Consider the following 19,681-nt stretch of genomic DNA (forward strand, 5'->3'; position numbering starts at 1 on the left):
TGTATCAAAAATTTTAAGAGAATTTAAAGTCAGGAAACTTAAGGGAAAATGTTAATGTATATTTCATTGTTTCTTGGGGATTTTCTTTTTCATTTGGTTTGATGGGAATGGACAGTGTGTCTTAAGGGAATGATTTGAAATTTATTTAGGGTAGATTTAGTATTGAGGTTGTTAAGGAAAAATTACCAGAAGCCAACCAGCATTGTGCTACACAACTCCAGGAGTCCCTGATCTCATAATTTTCTATGCATTGCCTTCACTTACAAGTGGCTGTGATTTGTTAAAATGCCTTGCCCAGGAATAGGACTGACTGATGAAAGGGCACATTTAGGTCAATATAAAATAATAGCTAATATTTACCGAGAGCTTACTATTTCCAGGCACTGTTTTACGTACTTCAGTGTGTATTTAATCCTCAAAACAACCCAAATGGGGTAGGTATTAATATCTTCCTTTTACAGATGTGTAAACGGAGGCCTAGAGAAATGCAACTTGCTGAGATCAAATTTAAGGCTGCTTAAGATCAAACAGCTAAGAAGAGGCAACTTGAGTCCAGATCTAGTTCTGAACACTGCCACTTTGCTGTGAAATAGGAAGTCTGGGGCCGGATTCAATGTTTAGACTTACCTCAGAGTCTTTTGACTACACACAATTTTAACATATTTTCCAAGTTCAGAAACTCACTAAACCTAACTAAAACTGAGGTGACTTGTCATTCGGAGTTGACAGTTCGTTGCCTTCAGACCCTCATGGCACAATTATTTGGAATTTAACTCAGACTCCCTTTGGGAGGAGTACTAATTCTCATATAATCAAGAGTACAAAATAATCATCTAAGCTGAAAGCTTCAGGACCAGAGAAGAAACCCTTATCCAGCTCAGGGTGGTGCACCCTTCCAGAATCCACCCTCCAGAATCCAGGTGATGCGTTGTCCACTTTGCCTCTCCCAGGTGGCCCAAAGGTGTTACCTTGGCACACGGCGAACGCATAATAGGTGCATGGTACAGGCTACCACGGTCACATTTCACTAATGCCCTGATTTGCTACAACCAGTCTGTGGGCTTAGAAACCAGTTACGTAAACTTAGTAGACTTGTATAATGTTAGGAACATGTAATTCAAAAAGTACTTTGAGCACCTTCTACATCCCTACAAAAAAACAGCACGGACATCAGAAGAGGGAGGAGAATCCGGGGCTGGCGGGGTCTCGGGTGGAACAGAGAAGAGGGCGGAAGAGTTCCAGGTAGAGGCTTTCCCGCAATCGCCGGACAAAGTCCGTAGCCGTCTGGGGTCACCTGAGACTAGGGTGGGGCCGGCGTGGCCCGGAAGCCAGAACGCCCCGCGCGTTCAGCTACGCGATCCGTGCGCCCGGGGGCTGCCTGCAGGCGGGGCCACGTGGGCCCCGCGCCCCGCTGCTTCCGGCACTGTCTAGGATTCTGCGCCTGCGCACAGCCGTCCGCTCCCGCCCCCCTCCTTCCGTGGCCTCCCGGGCAGGAGCGGGAAATGGTGCTGTCAGAGTTGGTCGCTCGCCTTAACTGCGCGGAGTACAAGAACTGGGTGAAGGCGGGCTATTGTCTGCTGCTGCTCCGCGGCTGCCTGCAGGGCTTCGTGGGCCGGGAGATACTGCTTTTCCACCGCGGCCTGCTCGCCCACGCCCCCGGCCTGCGCCCCGGCGCCACCTGCCGCGGCGGCCCCCGGTGCAGCCCGCGCGCCCGCCAGGTGAGCATCTGACCTGGGGCCTCGACCGCCTCCCCCTCCCGTGCCCTCCCCTCCCCATTCCCGTCCGCTGTCCCCAGCGCAGAGTCCTGTGCCCTCCCTGGTGCGGGGCTGACCGCAACGGCCTAGGCTCAGATGCCCAAGTGCCCCTCCATCCCGAGCCCCTCCTCACCGCCGCGCCCTGTAGTTTCAGCCTCAGTGTCAGGTGTGCGCAGAGTGGAAACAGGAGATTTTGAAACATCACACCAATAGAAATGGAGACGTCCACTGGGGAAACTGCCGGCCGGGCCGCTGGCCCGTGGACGCTTGGGAGGTGGCCAAGGTAAGCACCTGCAATCTATAGGGTTGGAGGGGCGTGCCACACCAGGTGGGAGTCACCTGAAGCCTGGGACCTCATAAACAGATCCAGAGAAATTGGTTTCACCTAAGGTCTTGGGTATAGGCGGTTCAGGACTGTTATATTGGACCCAACCCAGCTTAGGGAAGTAGAAGCTTGCTTCTACCTGTCTGCTTCCTGGAGGCATTTGAGTTTGCTACTCATGCTTGCAAAGCTGTAGAAAAGATTTCCACGAGAGATACTGGGACAAGATGTAGCGCGAGCATCATGAGCACAGGCACAGAGGGAGAAACATGAAATGAGTTTTTGAGGATAAGCTCCCTTGGTAGCTCATTTGAGTCCTAGTGTACCATGAGGATGGCAAAGTAAGCTAAGGCAAGAAAAGGCTAAACTATGAAGGACTGTAACTGTCCATCTAAGGAATAAAACTTAGGAGATGGGGTGGGCAGCCAGATAGGATACTATTAGACCCGTTTTTATTTATTTATTTTTATTTTATTTTACTTTTTAAAAATATATCTTTATTGATTTCAGAGAGAGGAATGGAGAGGGAGAGAGAGAGATAGAAACATCAATGATGAGAGAGTCATTGATTGGCTGCAGCCCACAACCCGGGCATGTGCCCTGACCGGGAATCGAACCCCAATCGCCTGGATCCTAGGTCAACGCTCAAACTGCTGAGCCACGCCCGGCCGGGCTAGACCCGTTTTTAGATTTTGGCAATTTGACTTACTAGTTGGGCCAATTGGGGACTTTTTTTTTTTTTGCCTTTTTAATGTTTGCCAGAAGCCTGCGTAGGCGGTGGGGAGAAGCAGTCAAAGTGGCCTCTTAACACAAAGTAGCATTTGGAATCAGTCCTCATGCCAGTTAGCAGCAGGCACAGGCTTGGTGCCTAAGAAGCAGAAATCACCAGCTCAGCTGCTGGGGTGTGACACTCGGCCAGCCTCTGTTCCCTAACCTCAAAAATGAAGTTGGACTATATCCACGGCCCCTGGACTTTTGGCTGTCCTGGCCCAGTAAACCCACCACCTGCACGCTCTTCCCATTTTTTTTAAAGCCGCTATAGAATTGCCAACTTCTCCTTTTACCTAGAAAAGAAAAAAACTTAAAACTCTACCTTTCACTATGACCGTCCCTCACCTGTTTGGTCTCTGTTGCTGCTTTTTATACCCTCGGGATCTTCTTGAAGCATAGGCCACCTGGTTATGCCACTTTTCGTTGCTGTTACCTGCAGACCTTCTAGTCCAACCCTGTGTTCACATTCTTTCCCAGCCCCGTCCTCCTTTTCCCTCCTTGCTCTGAACTTGCCTGGCCCAACTCCAGCCCTGGTGACACCAACATCTGCTTCTGCTCAGAAGAAGAATCTCACAAGGGAAGCTGACTGGTTTTACTTTTCAGTTTTTCTTTTTTTTTTTTTAATGAGTAACATTTATTTTTTTATTTTCCTCCATCCCCTTACCCTCTCCCCTTTGACAACCATCAGCTTGTTCTCTATATCTATGGTTCTGTTTCTATTTTGTTTCGCTTGTTCATTTGTTTTTCTAGATGCCAAATATAAATGAAATCGTACGGTGTTTGTCTTTCTCTGTCTGACTTATTTCACTTAGCATAATACCCTCTAGGTCTATCCACCTTGTCACAAATGGCAAGAAGAAAACAGGAACACTAATTCAAAAAGATATATGCACTCCTATGTTCATTCCAGCATTACTAGTAATAGCCAAGATATAGAAGCAGCCTAGGTGTCTATCAGTAAATGAATGGATAAAGATGTGAGTGTGTGTGTGTACACAATGGAATATTATTCAACAAAAAAATGAAATCTTGTCACTTACAGTTCTGGCTCACGAGCCCCAGGAGTCTGATCATGTCTCTCTATAGGTTCCTGTTCCTAGAGATGACTATTGCTGCCAAGCCCCCACTCGTGTTCCTCTACCCCCAATCCAAGCTGCTAACCTTGTTCACCCTTCCTGGAGTTGATGAATACCCCCAGATACATACTTCTTCATTTTTACCAGACCTACCAACCTACCTTCATGTACACCACCTTCCTTCTGCTACAGAGGAGGAAGGGTGTCTCTCTTATCACCCTGTCCCTCCACTTGTGTGTTGGACTTTTTCCCCTCCCACCTGCTCAAGGACTTTGAGTATTCATTTATCCACTCTTCCTCCCTCCCAGCTTATTGCCATTACCATACAAATAGCTTTAATAGTGCCTTGGCTTATTTGATTTTTTTTAAAAAGAAAGAAAAGATTAAACATAGTATTATTATATGACCCAGAAATTCCACTCTGAGGTATATATATTCCCAATGAAATGAAACCATACTTCCATACAAAAACCTGTGCTCAAGTATTCATAGCAGCACTACTCACAATAGCCAAAAGGTAGAAACAACACAAATGTCCATCAACTGACGAATGGATAAGAAATATGTGGTTTATCTATACAATGGATTATTTAGCCATAAAAAGGAGTGAAGTATGATACATGCTGCAACTTTGGGTGAACCTTGAAAACATGCTAAGTGAAAGAAGCTAGGCATATATCGTATAATTCCATTTATATTAAATTTCCAGAAGAGGCAAATCCATAGAGACAGAACATAGCTTAGTGGTTGCCAGGGTCTGGAGCAGAGAGGGGGTTGATAGGCAATGGATAGAGGGTTTCTTTTTGGGGTGTTGAAAATATTCTAAAATTGTGCTGATGGTTGCACAGCTCTGAATATACTGAAAACCACTGAACTGTACACTTAAAAAATTTTATTGATTGACACATAACAGTTTTTGGTATACACTGTAATGATTCTATATTTGTATGTAGCAGAATGATCACCACAGTAAGTCTAACTAACATCCATCACTATATATAGTTCCTCTTTTTTTTTTTGTGATGAGAACTTTTAAGATCTACTCTATTAACAACTTTCAAATATATGATACAGTATTATTAACTGTAGTTGCCATGCTGTACATTACATCTCTAAGACTTGATTATTATATAACTGGAAGTTTGTACCTTTTGACTCCCTTCACCCATTTCTCCCACCCCTGCCTCTGGCAACCACCAATCTGTTCTTTGTACTATGAGCTAAGTGTTTTGTTTTTTAGATTCTACATATAAGTAAGATTATACAGTGTTTGTCTCTCTCTCCGACTTACTTCACTTAGCATAATACCCTCAAGATCTATCCATGTTGTGGCAAAGAACTGTACACTTTAAGAGTTTTTTATGTTTTTAGTGCTTTCAGAGAGAGAAAGGGAGAAGGAAAGAGAGATAGAAACATTGGTGATGAGAGAGAGAGACAAACATCAATTGGCTGCCTCCTGCATGCCTCCTACTGGGGATTGAGCCCGAAACCCAGATATGTGCCCCTACCGGGAATTGAACCATGACCTCCTCGTTCATAAGTCAACGTTCAACCACTGAGCCATGCTGGCCGGGCAAATAACTACACTTTAAATGGGTCAATTGTATGGTATGTGAATTATATCTCAATAAAGCTGTTTTGTTTTTTAAAAGAAAACCCATGCACACTTGAATGAATATTTGGAACATAAAGAGAAAGTAAAACTTCTCTCGATCTAATCCCTCCAGCTATCTCCCCATTTCTCTGCCTCCCATATGTATACCCAGTAGATCGTCTCAAAAAAGGGTTTAATGCCTACTTTCTCTTTTCCTCAGCTCGCAATGACTCTTCAACCCATTCCACCCTGGCTTCCACCCTTGCCACCCCACTGCAATTTTCTTGTCAGGGGCACATGTGACTTTTGATTCTCCATCCTCCTCTTTCTACCTGTCAGGCATTCAGCGCTACTGACCACTCTTCTTGAAACACTCCGGGCTTTGTGACACTCTCTCCTGGGTTTCTTCCTACCTCCCTGGCTCCTCCTCAGCCTCCTTCTGAGTGTTGGCCTTTCTCAGGCCTCTTCCGCCCCCCCTTCTCCTCTAGTGATACTGCCCAGGTCCATGGAATGAAATATTAAATACTACCTTTATGCTGATGGCTCCAGATTTGTGCCCCTAGCCCTGCCTGAGCTCCAGATGCCCATCTTCCACTGCTTGCTCGACTGCTCCACTTCATTACCTCCTGCGCACTTTGTATTGACTTCTCAAGTAGGACTCTTCATCTCTCCCCTCCAAACCTACGCCAGTGCCCCACCACCAACTACCTACAATCATTCTGTGTGTGTTTGTTTTTTAATCCTCACTCGAGGATATGCTTATTGATTTTAGAGAGAGGGGCAGAAAGAGAGAGAGAGAAACCTGGTTGTGAGAGAGAACATCAATTGGTTGCCTTCTGTACACGCCCCGGCCAGGGATCCAACCCACACCCTAGGTATGTGCCTTGACCGGGAATCGTACCCACAACCTTTCAGTATATGGGATGACGCTCCAACCAACTGAGCCACACCGGCCAGGGCTACAGTCATTCTTGCTTCATCTTTTATTGAACCCTCATTACCCTCTTTATACATGCGAAATAGTTATGGAATCCTCTCCATCTCTGCGTCACAACTCTCGCCCTCCTTCCTGGCTTCTGGCTGCAGCCTCCCACTTAGCTGCCTCTGCTGCTCTGGTCGCCTCTGGTGGGTTCTCCACACAGCAGGCTGTGTGCTTTTCAAATGGGAATTTAAATCCTTTTATTCCCTTGCCTAAAACCCTTGGATGGCTTCCTGATGTCCTTAGAATAAATTCCAAACTCCTTTCCAGAGCAAGGCCCAGCGCGGTCTGGCCCTTGTTTATTTCTCCAACCTCGCCTCCTACTACTCAGTGCAGCGACAGCAGACAGTAGCGAGAAGCAATAGGTGTGTTTCACAGAACCGTGCATTTAACACATGGAACACGATGGTATTTGACACAATTCTAAGAAACAGCTTTCAGAGGCAAGGAGGTGTTAGAGCCTCCCTTTTGACTTCTATTTCTGAAGAAAGGGAATAATTACTAGAATAAAACTTTAATGTGGAAGAGACAGGTTTATATTGGTGAGAAAATGCCAGATAGAACATACCTTGTAATGGGAAAGGAAAACTAGGCCTGGTTTTGAGGCAACTAAGGCTCCTCTAACTTTGTATTTTCCTCTCAGCAACAGCTGGAGTAAGCAGAGTTTCTTTTTTTCTTCCTTATTATTGAATTACTTTGCCTGTGATGCATTAGCTAACTTCTCTGTTAGCATCTGTAGCATCCATAACAGGCTTCTTTCAGAGGATTGGGATGTCAGTGGCTGTTAAGACATAGAAAGACAGTGATGGTACTGGCCACCGAACCTTTTGATAGGGGCCATACAGGGTATTCAGAATTTTTCTTAATTGCATGAGACAGGTGTAGGATTCCGCCACCATCAGGAACATAGCCCTGACTCTCCCTGGGGTGTGGCGACGCCTCCCACAAGCCTTTTTTGGAATGCATTCCCAGCAGCACTGTAGGAGGTATTGCAGGTCCCTTGCCTACTGAAATGTGTTTGTTTTCAAGGGAACTCTTTATTTAGAGTTCTCATTGCACGTAATTTTTCACATGTCATCTTCTCTAGTCCCTTGGCAGGAATGTACTCCTGAGCTGCTTAGCTTGTTAAAGTTGTTGCCTTCAGATGTAAATTTGGAAATATTTCAGGAAAGAAATATGCCCAAGCCTCGCTATAACACCGTTTTTGGGGTTTGTCCCAGAAAATGCTATAAAAGGCAAGATCATGCTAGAACGAGGCCCTTCTGGTATTATCTAGTGCCTCAAACCCTGGGATTCCATCTGTAACTCCTATGGAGGTCCTGCTCCCCCTGCACCATCGAGATAAGTGCCAACATTTATGGGCTGTTTATTAGCATGTGACAGACACCAAGCAAATGCTTTACTTTCATTAACTTATTTAATTCTCACAACATACTTCAAGATAGATGAGAACAGTTAACCCATTTACTGATGAGGGATCTGAGGATAAGTAACTTGTCCAGGGTCACACAGCTGGCATGTGGCAGAGCTAGGATTTGAACCCAGCCTTGTCACACACACTTCAAAGCCTAGATTCTTAACTTTATACTACCATACTGAACTTTCTCAAGTCATTTTAGTGTCCACTTTGGAGTAACTATTATTTTAAAATTTTAAATCTTTCTTTAACAACTCAGCCACTGACACTTCAGTAAGGAAAAGAAATTAGGTGCTTTCTACCCATGCTTTCTGCTTACATGCCATTAAGAAAGGACAGAAAACCAGTTGTGTCAAATGTTTGAGTGCCTCTAAGAGCAGAGGGACAGGTAGAGCAACCCTTTAGTTACTGCCTTTGGCCGAGGCTTAGCTATCACCCGATTTCCTGACTTGTGTTTTGAACTCATGAGGCTCTAACTCGAAACTTCAATAAGAGAATTTCAGTCAACTTTTGGGAAAACAGGCAAGTGACATTGGCCCCAGTAGCTCATAGGATTGAGGGAGACTCAGGTACCCCTCACCTATCCCCTCCTACAGGCCTTTATGCCCCGAGGACTGGCAAACAAAACAGGACCTGAGGATTGTGATGCAGTTGCTCTTTTAAGCCTCATCAACTCCTGCGATCACTTCGTGGTTGATCGGAAGAAAGTCACAGAGGTAAGAGCTGTCAGATTTCAAACCATACAATGGAAGTCAGCCATGTAGGTACTGTGAAGACCAGCTGAGAAACACACCCTGTGATGCTAAAGCAGCGTGCATGCGTAGCACATGGTCTTTCCCCAAAACAGTGATGTGCCAAGAAACTTAGACTTTGCTTCAAAGTTGGTATTGCTTAGAGGGGTTCACATGCCATGTACCTTCTGTGATGTCCAAGAACTCCTGTGCGAATATGGTCAGGAGACTGACCCTTTTGTTCTCCCTAAATAAAGCTTTCTGACAACCTGCCGTTGTACCTTTCACCACTAAACTTGGTGAACCTCAAATTTCTCTGTTCTGGCATAAACGGAAGCAAAGTTATTTTCAGTGTTAAAAAATATATATACAGAGCAATGCATCATTCTGTTCACATGTGACAGGCATCAAGCAAATGCTTTACTTGCATTAACTTATTTAATGTATACCAGCATTTGAGTCCTGCCCTTCTAAATTTCATTGGCAAGATCAAGTTGCATAGAACTGGAGAAAACAGGAACATTAGTGAATAAAAAAGGTCAGAATAGATCACTATGTCAGATTTCCTCGGAGACTTAGACTTTCTCTGTTTCACCAGAGAACAGCTCTGGTACATTTATTACTCTGAAGGTCACTGAAGAGAGTATATTTGAATGGGTTATTTATAATATGTAGAGAACATGCATGTATATTTTGCTACGTCGCCAGCAGTCAAAAGGACAGAATCCTCTATGATATCAGCAGACACAAAAACTATCACAGTACAAAGTTGACCCCTGTGCTATCTCTCGAAGATGTGGAAGACTTTACACACATTAATATGTGATTAGACAATACTATCTGTCTTAAAATACAGGCAAAAGTTGGTCTTTTCATCATGGTTTCCGCAACCAAAAACTCCCTTGACCCAGTTTCCTGGAGCTCCAATGATATTTAAAGGATTTTTGCATTGTCTACTTCAGTCTTTGGGTGAATGCAGAGCCAGTAGCCAATAATCTTGCTCTTTGCAGGTTGTTTTCAGTTAAGGAATATGGGGAATTATAAGAGATATCCAGCCAGTCACAAGATTTCAAGGGCTAAGGATAGTTGTAAGCGTGTTTGTATTTCTTACCCTGATGAATTTATTGTTCAAGTGGCAGGGGGTGGAACATTTTTTGTAACTAACAAAAAGCCTTTCTGCAACTTTTCTTTGGAACTACAAGATCTCAGTTTACCCCACTGTTTGACTTTGAAGCCTTTTATCTTTTTCTGTCTTTCTGTAGGTGATTAAGTGTCGTAATGATATCATGCACTCTTCAGAGATGAAGGTATCTTCTACATGGCTTCGAGATTTCCAAATGAAGATCCAAAATTTTCTGAATGAATTCCATAATATCCCAGAGATTGTGGAGGCGTACTCCAGAATAGAACAGGTAAAGTTTAGATTGAACAGTTCTGGCATAAAGAACTAAGAGAACCCGACCGGGCGTGGCTCAGCGGTTGAGCGTTGACCTAGGATCCAGGCGATCGGGGTTTGATTCCCAGTCAGGGCACATGCCCGGGTTGCGGGCTCCATCCCCAGTCGGAGGCGTGCAGGAGGCAGCCGGTCAATGACTCTCTCATCATTGATGTTTCTCTCTCTCTCCCTCTCCTCTCTCTGAAATCAATAAAGATATATTAAAAATTTTTTAAAAATTAAAAAAAAGAACTAAGGGGAAAAAACAACCATAGTCACTCATTTAGAATTTGAAGTTTATTAGGTTTAAATGAAATTTTAGCCCTATCCGGTTTGGCTCAGTGGTTAGGGCATCGGCCCGAGGACTGAAGGGTCCCAGATTCGATTCTGGTCGAGGGCACGTACCTCGGTTGCAGGCTTGATCCCAGGCCCTGGTCAGCACGTGAGCGGGAGGCAACCAATTGATGTGTCTCTCTCACACTGATGTTTATCTCTCTCTCCCCCTTCCACTCTCTGAAAAGCAATGGAAAAAATATCCTCGAGTGAGAATTAAAAAAAAAAAAAAATTTTAGCATGTAACTAGGAAAACATGTTGATATGAAATCTAGAATTGTGCTGGGCAAAGAAGCTTTTCTGTGGTCACAGGGTGTGATTTAAATGGATCTAGTCAGTGATACTTAATTGTAAATTCTTTGAGTCATCCAGTGGAATATCTTTTCCATTCAGTCAGTTCATATATTTGTTCGGTAATCCAACAGCTGTTGACATCTGACTGGGCTGTTCAAATCCCTGAGGAAGATCATCGAGATGGGTGTGAGTATGGAGCAGGTGTTTGCCTGAGTGAGAGCCAAGTAAATGAAATAGAAATGGAACTTCTAAAGGAAAAGCTTCAAGAGCTGTATCTTCAAGCAAAAGAACAAGAGGTGTTGCCAGAAGAGGTAAAAAAAAAAAAATTATGTCCTCTGTGTAAGTAAACAAAACAAAGAAAGACGCCAGGGAGGAAGAATAGCTCATTTTAACATATTGCCAGTTATGTTTCTGATTTATAAGACAAATAATTTCCAGAAATTTGGCACAGATTAGTATTACCTTTAAACAACTATTTTCACTTCATCAGCAAACATCTGAGTGCCTAATATGTGCCACGGAGTGGAACAACACAGTAAGGGCTACCACAGAATTCTGAACAAATGTTCTAGAGATTCTCTGCAAGTCAGGGGGCACTGCAAAAAAAGGCTTTGCTGAGAAGGTGCTGTTGGGCTGGGACTAACAGAACCAGATCAGAGTTCGGCGAGTTGGCAAGAGAAAAAGGACGTTCTTGGCAGAAGGAACAGCACCTGTCAAGGTATGAAGAACAGGTGGGGCCTGGACAGTGACAAGGGGAGCATAGGCGGAAGCATGGTCAGATGCGAGGTGGTCATGTAAGTTGAAGCCATATTTTGAAAGGTTTTCTGTTCTGCACCAAAGGGTTTGGACCTGATTCCCAGAAAGTGGTGAGGAGCCAACAGATTTTTTTAAATCCTCACCTAAGGATATACTTACTGATTTTTAAGGAAAAAGTGAGTGGATACTGCCACTTTTTGAGTGCCCTCCCTGGCACACCATAGGTATTTAAAATGATGAATAAGACTGTGAAGTCTTCTGTTTTCTAAATCCATGGGTTTCATCTTGCTTTATTTTAAAATGCCATCAGAGCCAGCCCCAGTTCTCTTTCTGCTGCTGCTTTCAGAAGCAGAGTTGAACAGGAAAAGGCAACCAGGGATTGGGCTCACAGTCCCTGAGTCATCTGTAGTTCCCTCTTTCTCGAGGGAGCTGCAGTTCTTTCCTGTTTGTGTAACAAAGAGCAAAACACATCAGCAGCAACACACTCAAGCCAGGAGTCTTGGTGAGTTGCGAGCTGGAAGGGAAGCTGGCAATCATTTTATCATAGCCCCTGCTTTACACATGAGGCAACAACCCCAAGGAGCAAGCACTGTCAGATGTAAGGCCACCGGCTGGGGTCAGGGCTGGCTGTGGGTCCCCTCGCTCTGGTCGTGTGCCTTTCCACATGCCTCACTGCATCTTGTATCACCAAAGAACTAGCAACTGTAAATTTCAAACCCTCATTATCTCTGTTTTACAGAGAGGAAATTGGGGTTAATTGGCTTGTTCTCTAGGTCCCCAAGTCTCTAGATAGAGTTGATATGCTCTCATTTTGCATGCTTTTGTTCAGTAGACCATGGCATTTCTCTTGCTGTTTCAATTGATCAAAATGTAAATTCAGATTGATTGGCATGTTATCTCTAAGAAGTTGAAGGTTGGCTCTCCATGATGTGTGGAACTTGACCTCGTTTGGAAGTTGAGTACCAGATATGGTTATCCATGTCCTTTAGGGTTAGTCTGCAAAGTCAGATGATTTGATAAACCAAATTTCAGTGGCTCTAAAATGCCATCAATTTAAGACACACCATTAATTCAGTTACTTCTAAGAAAGAAAAAAATGCTGCTAATTTTTTGTAAAACACTATCAGTGGTAAGGTGCATTCTCATTTCAGATATTTAAATATGAAAAAGTCGTGCATCAAGGAATTAAGAAATACAGTGATTATAACTACAGTACTTTTTTTGGTGAATGTTTAACAAGACCGGTTTCTGGTATTCGTTAAAACAGTAGGAAAAGGTTGGAAAGCCAAGTTGAGAAAAAATGGTTAATGGCTATAATTAATGTGACAGTTCCCCAAATGCATTCTGGAGGATGAGAGTGAGTGCCAAGGAGCATGTAGCTGAGAGAGCTCATCATCTCCATTCTTCTCTGCTCTACTGATGAGCCTTAATGATATATAACCTTATAAAAGGGGCTCCCATGAAAATACACTATGCATGTATAACTGTGATTGTAAATTGCGTTCTGCTTCAGAGCCACCTGGGAGCAGCAGCTGGTCATGTCCCTCGGGACATGTGTGGAGTGTGTCCACCAAGGGCCCAGCTGCAGCATAATTCAGCTGTCACCCAAGAGCCCTTCACATAGCCCTGCTGGCCTTCCATGCTCTGTTTGGACATGGGAGTTTAAAAATTCAGCTAAAGGACATTGAGTGCAGTAAGTGACTAAAAAAACAGAAAGAACTTGCACATTTTTGAAAGTCATTACTGATTTTGTAAACCCTGGTGAGGAAACCACCTTTACAAAGATCCATGGGGAAGCTTGGGGAGAAGGGACAGTGACAGAATGTACTGGAGGCATTCAGGGAAAGGATTGAAATGACACTTTGTTATATTCCAGAAATATTTTCTGAGCAAGCACCTACTGTGTTGCAGGCACAGTTCTAGAAGCTTGGTGTGCATCAGTGAACAAAACAAAGATCCCTGTAGGGAGAGACAGATAGTAAACAGTCAACAGACTAAGTAAATGATGTGCCTTCGAAGTACTGTGTTGAGCAGAATATGGAAAATCAGGAACAGCAGAGTGGGGATGAGTATCGGGTTACAGTAGGGTGGTTGGGGTGGCCTTGTTGAGGAGAGACTTAGCAGCGCCTTGGAGGAGGTGAGGACTAACCAGGTGTATATCTGGAGCAAGAGCATTCACGCAGAGGGAACAGCGGAAAGTTGAGCTAGGGTGGCTGGAGTCGGGTGAGGGAGAGAATAGTGAGTGAGGAGGTGAGAGAGTGAAGATGGAGGAGGCAGGTCACTTTGGGCCTTGTGGGCCACTGAGGAGGACCTAGGCTCTTACTCCTGAGATGGGCGCTATGGCAGAGTTCCCAGCAGCAGAATGACAAAAGGAGCACACTGGCTGCTATGTTGAGGATACCTGGGAGGGGTGGGGTTGGGGGTTAAAGATAAAAGCAGGGAGCCCGGCCGGGTGCGGCTCAGTGGTTGAGCGTTGACCCAGGATCCAGGTGATTGGGGTTCGATTCCCGGTCAGGGCACATGCCCGGGTTGCGGGCTCGATCCCTAGTCGGGGGTGTGCAGGGGGCAGCCAATCAATGACTCTCTCATCATTGATGTTTCTATCTCTCTATCCCTCTCCTTTCCTCTCTATGAAATCTATAACTATATATTAAAAAAAAAAAAGATAAAAGCAGGGAGACCTGTTAGGAGGCTGCTGCATTTACCAAGTAAGAGAGATGGTGGTTGGACCCAGGTGGAAGTGTAGGGGTGGTGAGAAGGTGGACACATGTGGCATGTGAGAGAGAGAAGTGCCGAAGACAAGCCCAAGTTTTGGCTTAAGGGACTGGAAGAATGCTAAGCATCTTTTGCCTGTAATAGTCCCTGGCTCATGGTAGACAGACTCTCACTAAACATTTGTTAAATGAATGTAGGAAGGAAGGAATGTCCTGGACACAGTGCTGAGTGCTTTCAGAAGGTTATTTCTAACCCTCACAAGAATACTGGGTGGGGTTGGTAGCACCATCCTTTATTTGCACATGTGGAAGTAAGCTCAGAGAGCTCAAGTATCTTGTCCAAAGTCACGCAGCTGGTTAAGTGACAAAGTAGGGCTTCAATATCCAAGTAGGTCTGACTGACTACATTCCATAATTTTTCTAGTACTTCACTTCAGTTTTCCCATCTCTACTTTCTCTTCCCCCTTTACAAATAAGAATTTTTTAAAAACTTCTTTTGACTTTTTCTCCCCTCTCCCCACCTCACCAAGCTAAAATAATTGCCCCTCTTAAGCACATTTCAGGGGCAGAGAGGAGTAGATGACAGCACAAAGGATCACAGCTGCCAAGTCGTCAGATTAGAAGGTCTCCAAGCAGGGAGAGGGAAGACCCAGTCAGCGGTCACAGGCACCCACCGTGGGAAGGACCCTGGGGTTGCTTCTAGAGCACCAGGCACAGGCAATATAGGCTAACAGTGCAGTGCCCACAGTGTACCGTGTATGCTGTGAGCATTGTCATTGGCATAGTCTTCATTTTACGTGTGTATGGTTTCCAGAGTCATTATTTAAAGCCCAGGTGTCTTTCAGGAACTGTCGGCTTGTTTCCAGCCGTGTAATAAACAGCTCCAGCTGAAGGGCACGTCCCGTGTACTTACTATCCTATCTGAAGGCCTCCCCCTGGCCCTCCCTGCTCCCTATTCCTCGTGCTGCAGCCAGTCTTCCCCTCCCTTCTGTCCCTAGCAGGCATCTCTCGCTGTTTCATTCGCTGACATCACAATCACCTGAGTGCTTGCTTAGCTCCCCCCCTAGACCTTCTGCATCGGAATCAATCATGTACACTAAAGTTTTAAGAACCACCTTTCTGTTAGAGGGTAGGGTGCTCCTCCACTTTTCTTCATTAGATTTAGATCACCTTGACTTAGCTTGGAGTTGGAGCTCCTCCTTTAAAAAAAATTCATCACAGCCAAAAATACGAGTAACTCTCATCTTTGTAATAAGCACAGTGACCAGTAAGGGGGTCCTGGGATAAGCCCATGGTACACTTCCATGGTACTATTCTGAGAGAACATTTATTAGTTTAAATATCAGGAAGTATGTTACTGGTGGGAGTTTAAATTGGTACAACCTCAACAGATAGAAGTTTTGGCAAAATCTACTAAAAAAACAGAAAACTCCATCAGAATTAAAGCTGCATTTCACTTCTAAAAACATCCTACAAATAGACTTGTCACTGTATGCAAAATGACACATATACAGCATTATTGGCCTTAACAGAAGGTTTGAAATAGTATGTTAAAATGTGAAACATCTGTAACTGAAATATGATTCAGCCAGTAAAAAATATAACGAGGCCACTCTTTATAATCTGATGTAGGAAAGATCAGTGGAAGAACAACACCTAGTGCGCTACCAATTATATATTTTTAAAGGTGTGTACAATATATGCACATGCTCACATGGGAATGCAGACAATATCTCTGGAAGAAACCAAGAAACTTCACTGTGGTCACCTCCGGGGGGAGGAGCTAGGTGACTGAAGACAGGTTTGGAAGAAGACCGAGTATTTACCTTGTACCCTTGTACTCATCTTGAAGTTTTTACCTGTACATGTATTACTATTAAATATATATACACAGAAACATCCATATACATCCATATGGATAACCATGCATGTATATATCTACATGTATGGATGTGTGTATATGGCTATATATTTAATAGTAATACATGTACAGGTACAAAACTCAAAATGAAAGGGCTTCATTTTATTTTTTTAGATATGTAATAATATATGTGTATGTGTATACATATACAGATGGTCCCCAACTTACAATGGTTTTACTTATGATTTTTCAACTTTACAATGGTGCGACACAGATAACATTTCAGTAGAAACCATGCTTTGAATTTTTATGTTTTCCTGGGCTAGTATATACAGTATGATACTTTCTCGTGGTGCTGGGCAGCGGCAGTGAGATGATTTTGCCCCAACTATAGGCTAATGTAGGTGTTCTGAGCATGTTTAAGTTGGGCTAGGCTAAGCTGCGTTGGTTGGTAGGTTAGGTGTATTAAATGCATTTTTTTACTTATATCTTCAACTTACAATGGGTTTATCAGGATGTGGCCCCATCATAAGTTGAGGATCATCTGTGTGTGTTGTGTGTATGGCCCTTTCATACAAATGCAGGAAGTTTTTAAAAAATTTGAGGAGGCAAGTAAACACCCCCTTGTATGGCACAGAACCAGCTAGCCTGGGTTTTATTTTGAGTAGAGGATACTTTGTTTTAAAGGGTTTGTTTTTCAAACCTTAACCTGTTTTTGGACAGGTGCCTATAGCCAAGGTTTCTGTCTGTTGGTAGACACATGAGCAGGAGCCAGTCTTGGAGCTAGTAAGTTTTCACTTGAATTACAAGCGTGCTATAAAATTATCTGAACTGTAAATTGTATGGTTTGTTTTTGCAGATCTTAAATCCACTGGAGGTGGTAAAAGAATTTCTAAGAAACAATGAAGATCTTAGAAATGGTCTTACAGAGGATCTGCAGAAGCTAGACAGCCTCTATCTACAGCATCAAAAACTGAATTCAAAGGAACCTGGGGTACAGACACCTGAAGGGGAGGCCTGAGGTGAGTTTAGGCATTTGATGTTAAATAAGAATAGAATAGCCTCATCTTTTTGATGTCTGCTCTCTTATGTAAGGTCATAATGAACACACACAGTCTCATCTGAAGTTTCCCTATGTCATTATTTGAGAGAAAGGACACTGGGCTTTGGCTCTTTCTAGTTGATGGTTTCACATGTGAAGTAATTCACCATAGACTCCCTGCCAGCTTTGTTTAGCCAAATATATCTGAAGTTGTTGGTCTAGACTTTAGTGAATCAACTTTATAACATAATCAAAAAGCATGTCAGCCCTAGGGTGACACTGATGATGCCCAGCTCTTAGCTGTGGTATTAATAGCAACTTGTTAATTTCCATAAGAAAAACTTGTTAAAATAACTGTCTTCAGTATTTTACTTTTCTTCTTCCTCAAATAAAATTAAATATTTTCTTTTAGGTTGCCCTTTGACAAAAATCAGACATGTTCTTTGAAAACCAGCACAGCTTCCATCCCAGCCGTCCTTTTCTGCACAAAAGGGAAAACTCTCCAACCAAAAAGGAATGTTTGTTGTCTTTTCCTGAACTTTCCTTTAACTCTTCGGGGGTATTTTTTTTTATATTCATAAGCTTGGTGTTGTGTGATCTATGTGACCAAAAAATATCAGATACTCTTATGCCAAAACTGTTATCCAGGGGTTTTGGGGTGTTTTTCTTTTGCTTTGTTTGTTTTGTTTTGTTACCATTTAAAAAATGAGATTCTTTTCTGGTCCTAAACTCGGGCTGCTTAACACAGTAAAGGCTGTGTTTGGCCAGGCCTGTGTGAAGGGTCATGCAGAGTTCTCTGCCCACTGGCAGACAAGTCCTGCCCCACCCCATCCCCTCCTTCCTGAAAGTCTAATTCATGAGGATCCCCAAGGGGCAAGCTGTGATGTAAAAGGTTGAGATATAAATCCTTCCTTTTTGGAAGAAGGCAAGAAAAAAATTTCCTGAAAGGCCATTTTCTAGCCATTTCCAATTAGTTACAGAACTGTTAACTACCTCATCTGGTGGCCTGAGGCGGTAGGGCAAGGAGGTGGGCCCAGGCTGGTCAGTGGGGGGCTGGAGAACCCAGTGACTTGACTGACCAGTGGGGGGGGGGTGCCAGGTCAGCATCACAAACAGGGATATTGGGGAAAGCTCCACAGTTGCTGGCTTGTTTGTGGCACTTAGGAAAAGTAAACTGCCTTGACAGTCACAGCTCTTTCTGTTCACTTAGATCCCAAGTGCTGAGCACTGGGAATGGCCTTCCTGTGCTCAGTGAATATTCACCGATTGAAGGGTCAACTGGGTAGCTTAGGAGCATTCACATGTAGATATAAATGTCAGTTATACTGTTATCTAAGCCTGGTCCTTCCTTAGATTTAGGAATAAAATTTCAACATTCTTATGGAAATTCAAAGACATTGTTTTCTTTCAACAGATTCTCCAATTCATTCATACTTCCTCTTTTCCTTTTACCCAAAAAATCTTCCACTTCTGACTTTGTTTGTTTCCTGAATTGTGAAACTACTGTCCCATTCTCTGCTGGGGTGCTTAACTGGACAGTTGCCTCTGAACCTTCAAGGACAGAATTGCCATGTTCCCTGCTGCCTGGAGGAATAGTCCAAGTGAAGCCGAGCACTAAAACCTGGATGAATGCAGATGTGCCTGTAACTTCCTGCTTTCATCTTTCTTGTTACTGTTTGGCCTTTAACCTTACATTTTCCTTCTCCCTCAATTTTGTGGAGTTCCTTGAGATGACTTCAGTCGTAAAGTCAGAAGTTTTCATTCATCTTACAACTCCCCCCAAACTCAGAAAATTTGAAATATTTCCTAGCAGCTTGGCATCAGATTAAATCTTGACTCACTAACCAATTTAAGACCTCATTTCCAACTTTCGAAACGTGGGGTTATGATCACTTTTTCTTCATACCTCTTAGCTTTCCCTTATCTATCCAACAAACATTTATCAGTGTCAACCATGTGCTAGGCACTGAATAAATGCAAATGTGAAGATTTTAAAGGTATAGATGATAGTCTATGAGCTTTCATCTTATTTGGTATAATGTCTGCTCTGATAAATTAAGATGTTCAGAAAACTATACTGGCAGCATTTAATTGCATTGAAATTGAAACAAAGGAAGATATTCCCAGAGAGCGCTTAAAAGCAAATGTGGCGTGTACAGGGACATCAACCTGTGGGCCTCTTTTGTACAGACCTGTGCAAGTGGGCGCAGAGCATGCACTGAAGGGTATTCACAGCAGAATTGGCAGCCAGCCACCCGGAGAGGAGTGGTTAAATCACAGCACAGCCATACTGCAGACTGTTATATAACTGGTCAAAAGGAGGAGGAAGTGCTGCAGTGCAGTAACATGGGATAATCTCTAAGACTTTAAATAGAAAAGAATGTTAAACAATGCATAGCACGCTACGAAACTATTTGTATTTTTAAATAACAGATCTGGAAAGCTGTGTGTTTTTCCCAAGCCTTTTTGCTGTTACTTCTGTGAAAGGAATTGGGGTTGAGAAGAGTGGTTCGAAGAAATTTGGCTTTTCTACTGTGTATACTCACATATGAAATTTTTACAACAAATATGCACTCGTGTATTTTGAAATTCTTTTTGTTTA

The 19,681-nt window shown here is 43.4% G+C and overlaps 1 protein-coding gene across 1 annotated transcript; it reads left to right on the forward strand.

Annotated features, from left to right (window-relative positions):
• The first annotated feature begins 1,468 nt into the window (after window positions 1-1,468).
• Window positions 1,469-19,635, forward strand: CXHXorf38 (chromosome X CXorf38 homolog). The gene is made up of 7 exons (XM_087829377.1): window positions 1,469-1,718; window positions 1,903-2,037; window positions 8,510-8,629; window positions 9,907-10,056; window positions 10,838-11,017; window positions 16,897-17,059; window positions 17,492-19,635. The coding sequence occupies exons 1-6, from the start codon at window positions 1,503-1,505 to the stop codon at window positions 17,056-17,058; spliced, it is 963 nt and encodes a 320-aa protein (XP_087685503.1). The 5' UTR covers window positions 1,469-1,502; the 3' UTR covers window position 17,059; window positions 17,492-19,635.
• Window positions 19,636-19,681: the final 46 nt, after the last annotated feature.

The sequence above is a fragment of the Miniopterus natalensis genome, chromosome X (assembly GCF_054644295.1).
Source record: "Miniopterus natalensis isolate mMinNat1 chromosome X, mMinNat1.hap1, whole genome shotgun sequence".
NCBI lineage: Eukaryota > Metazoa > Chordata > Mammalia > Chiroptera > Miniopteridae > Miniopterus > Miniopterus natalensis.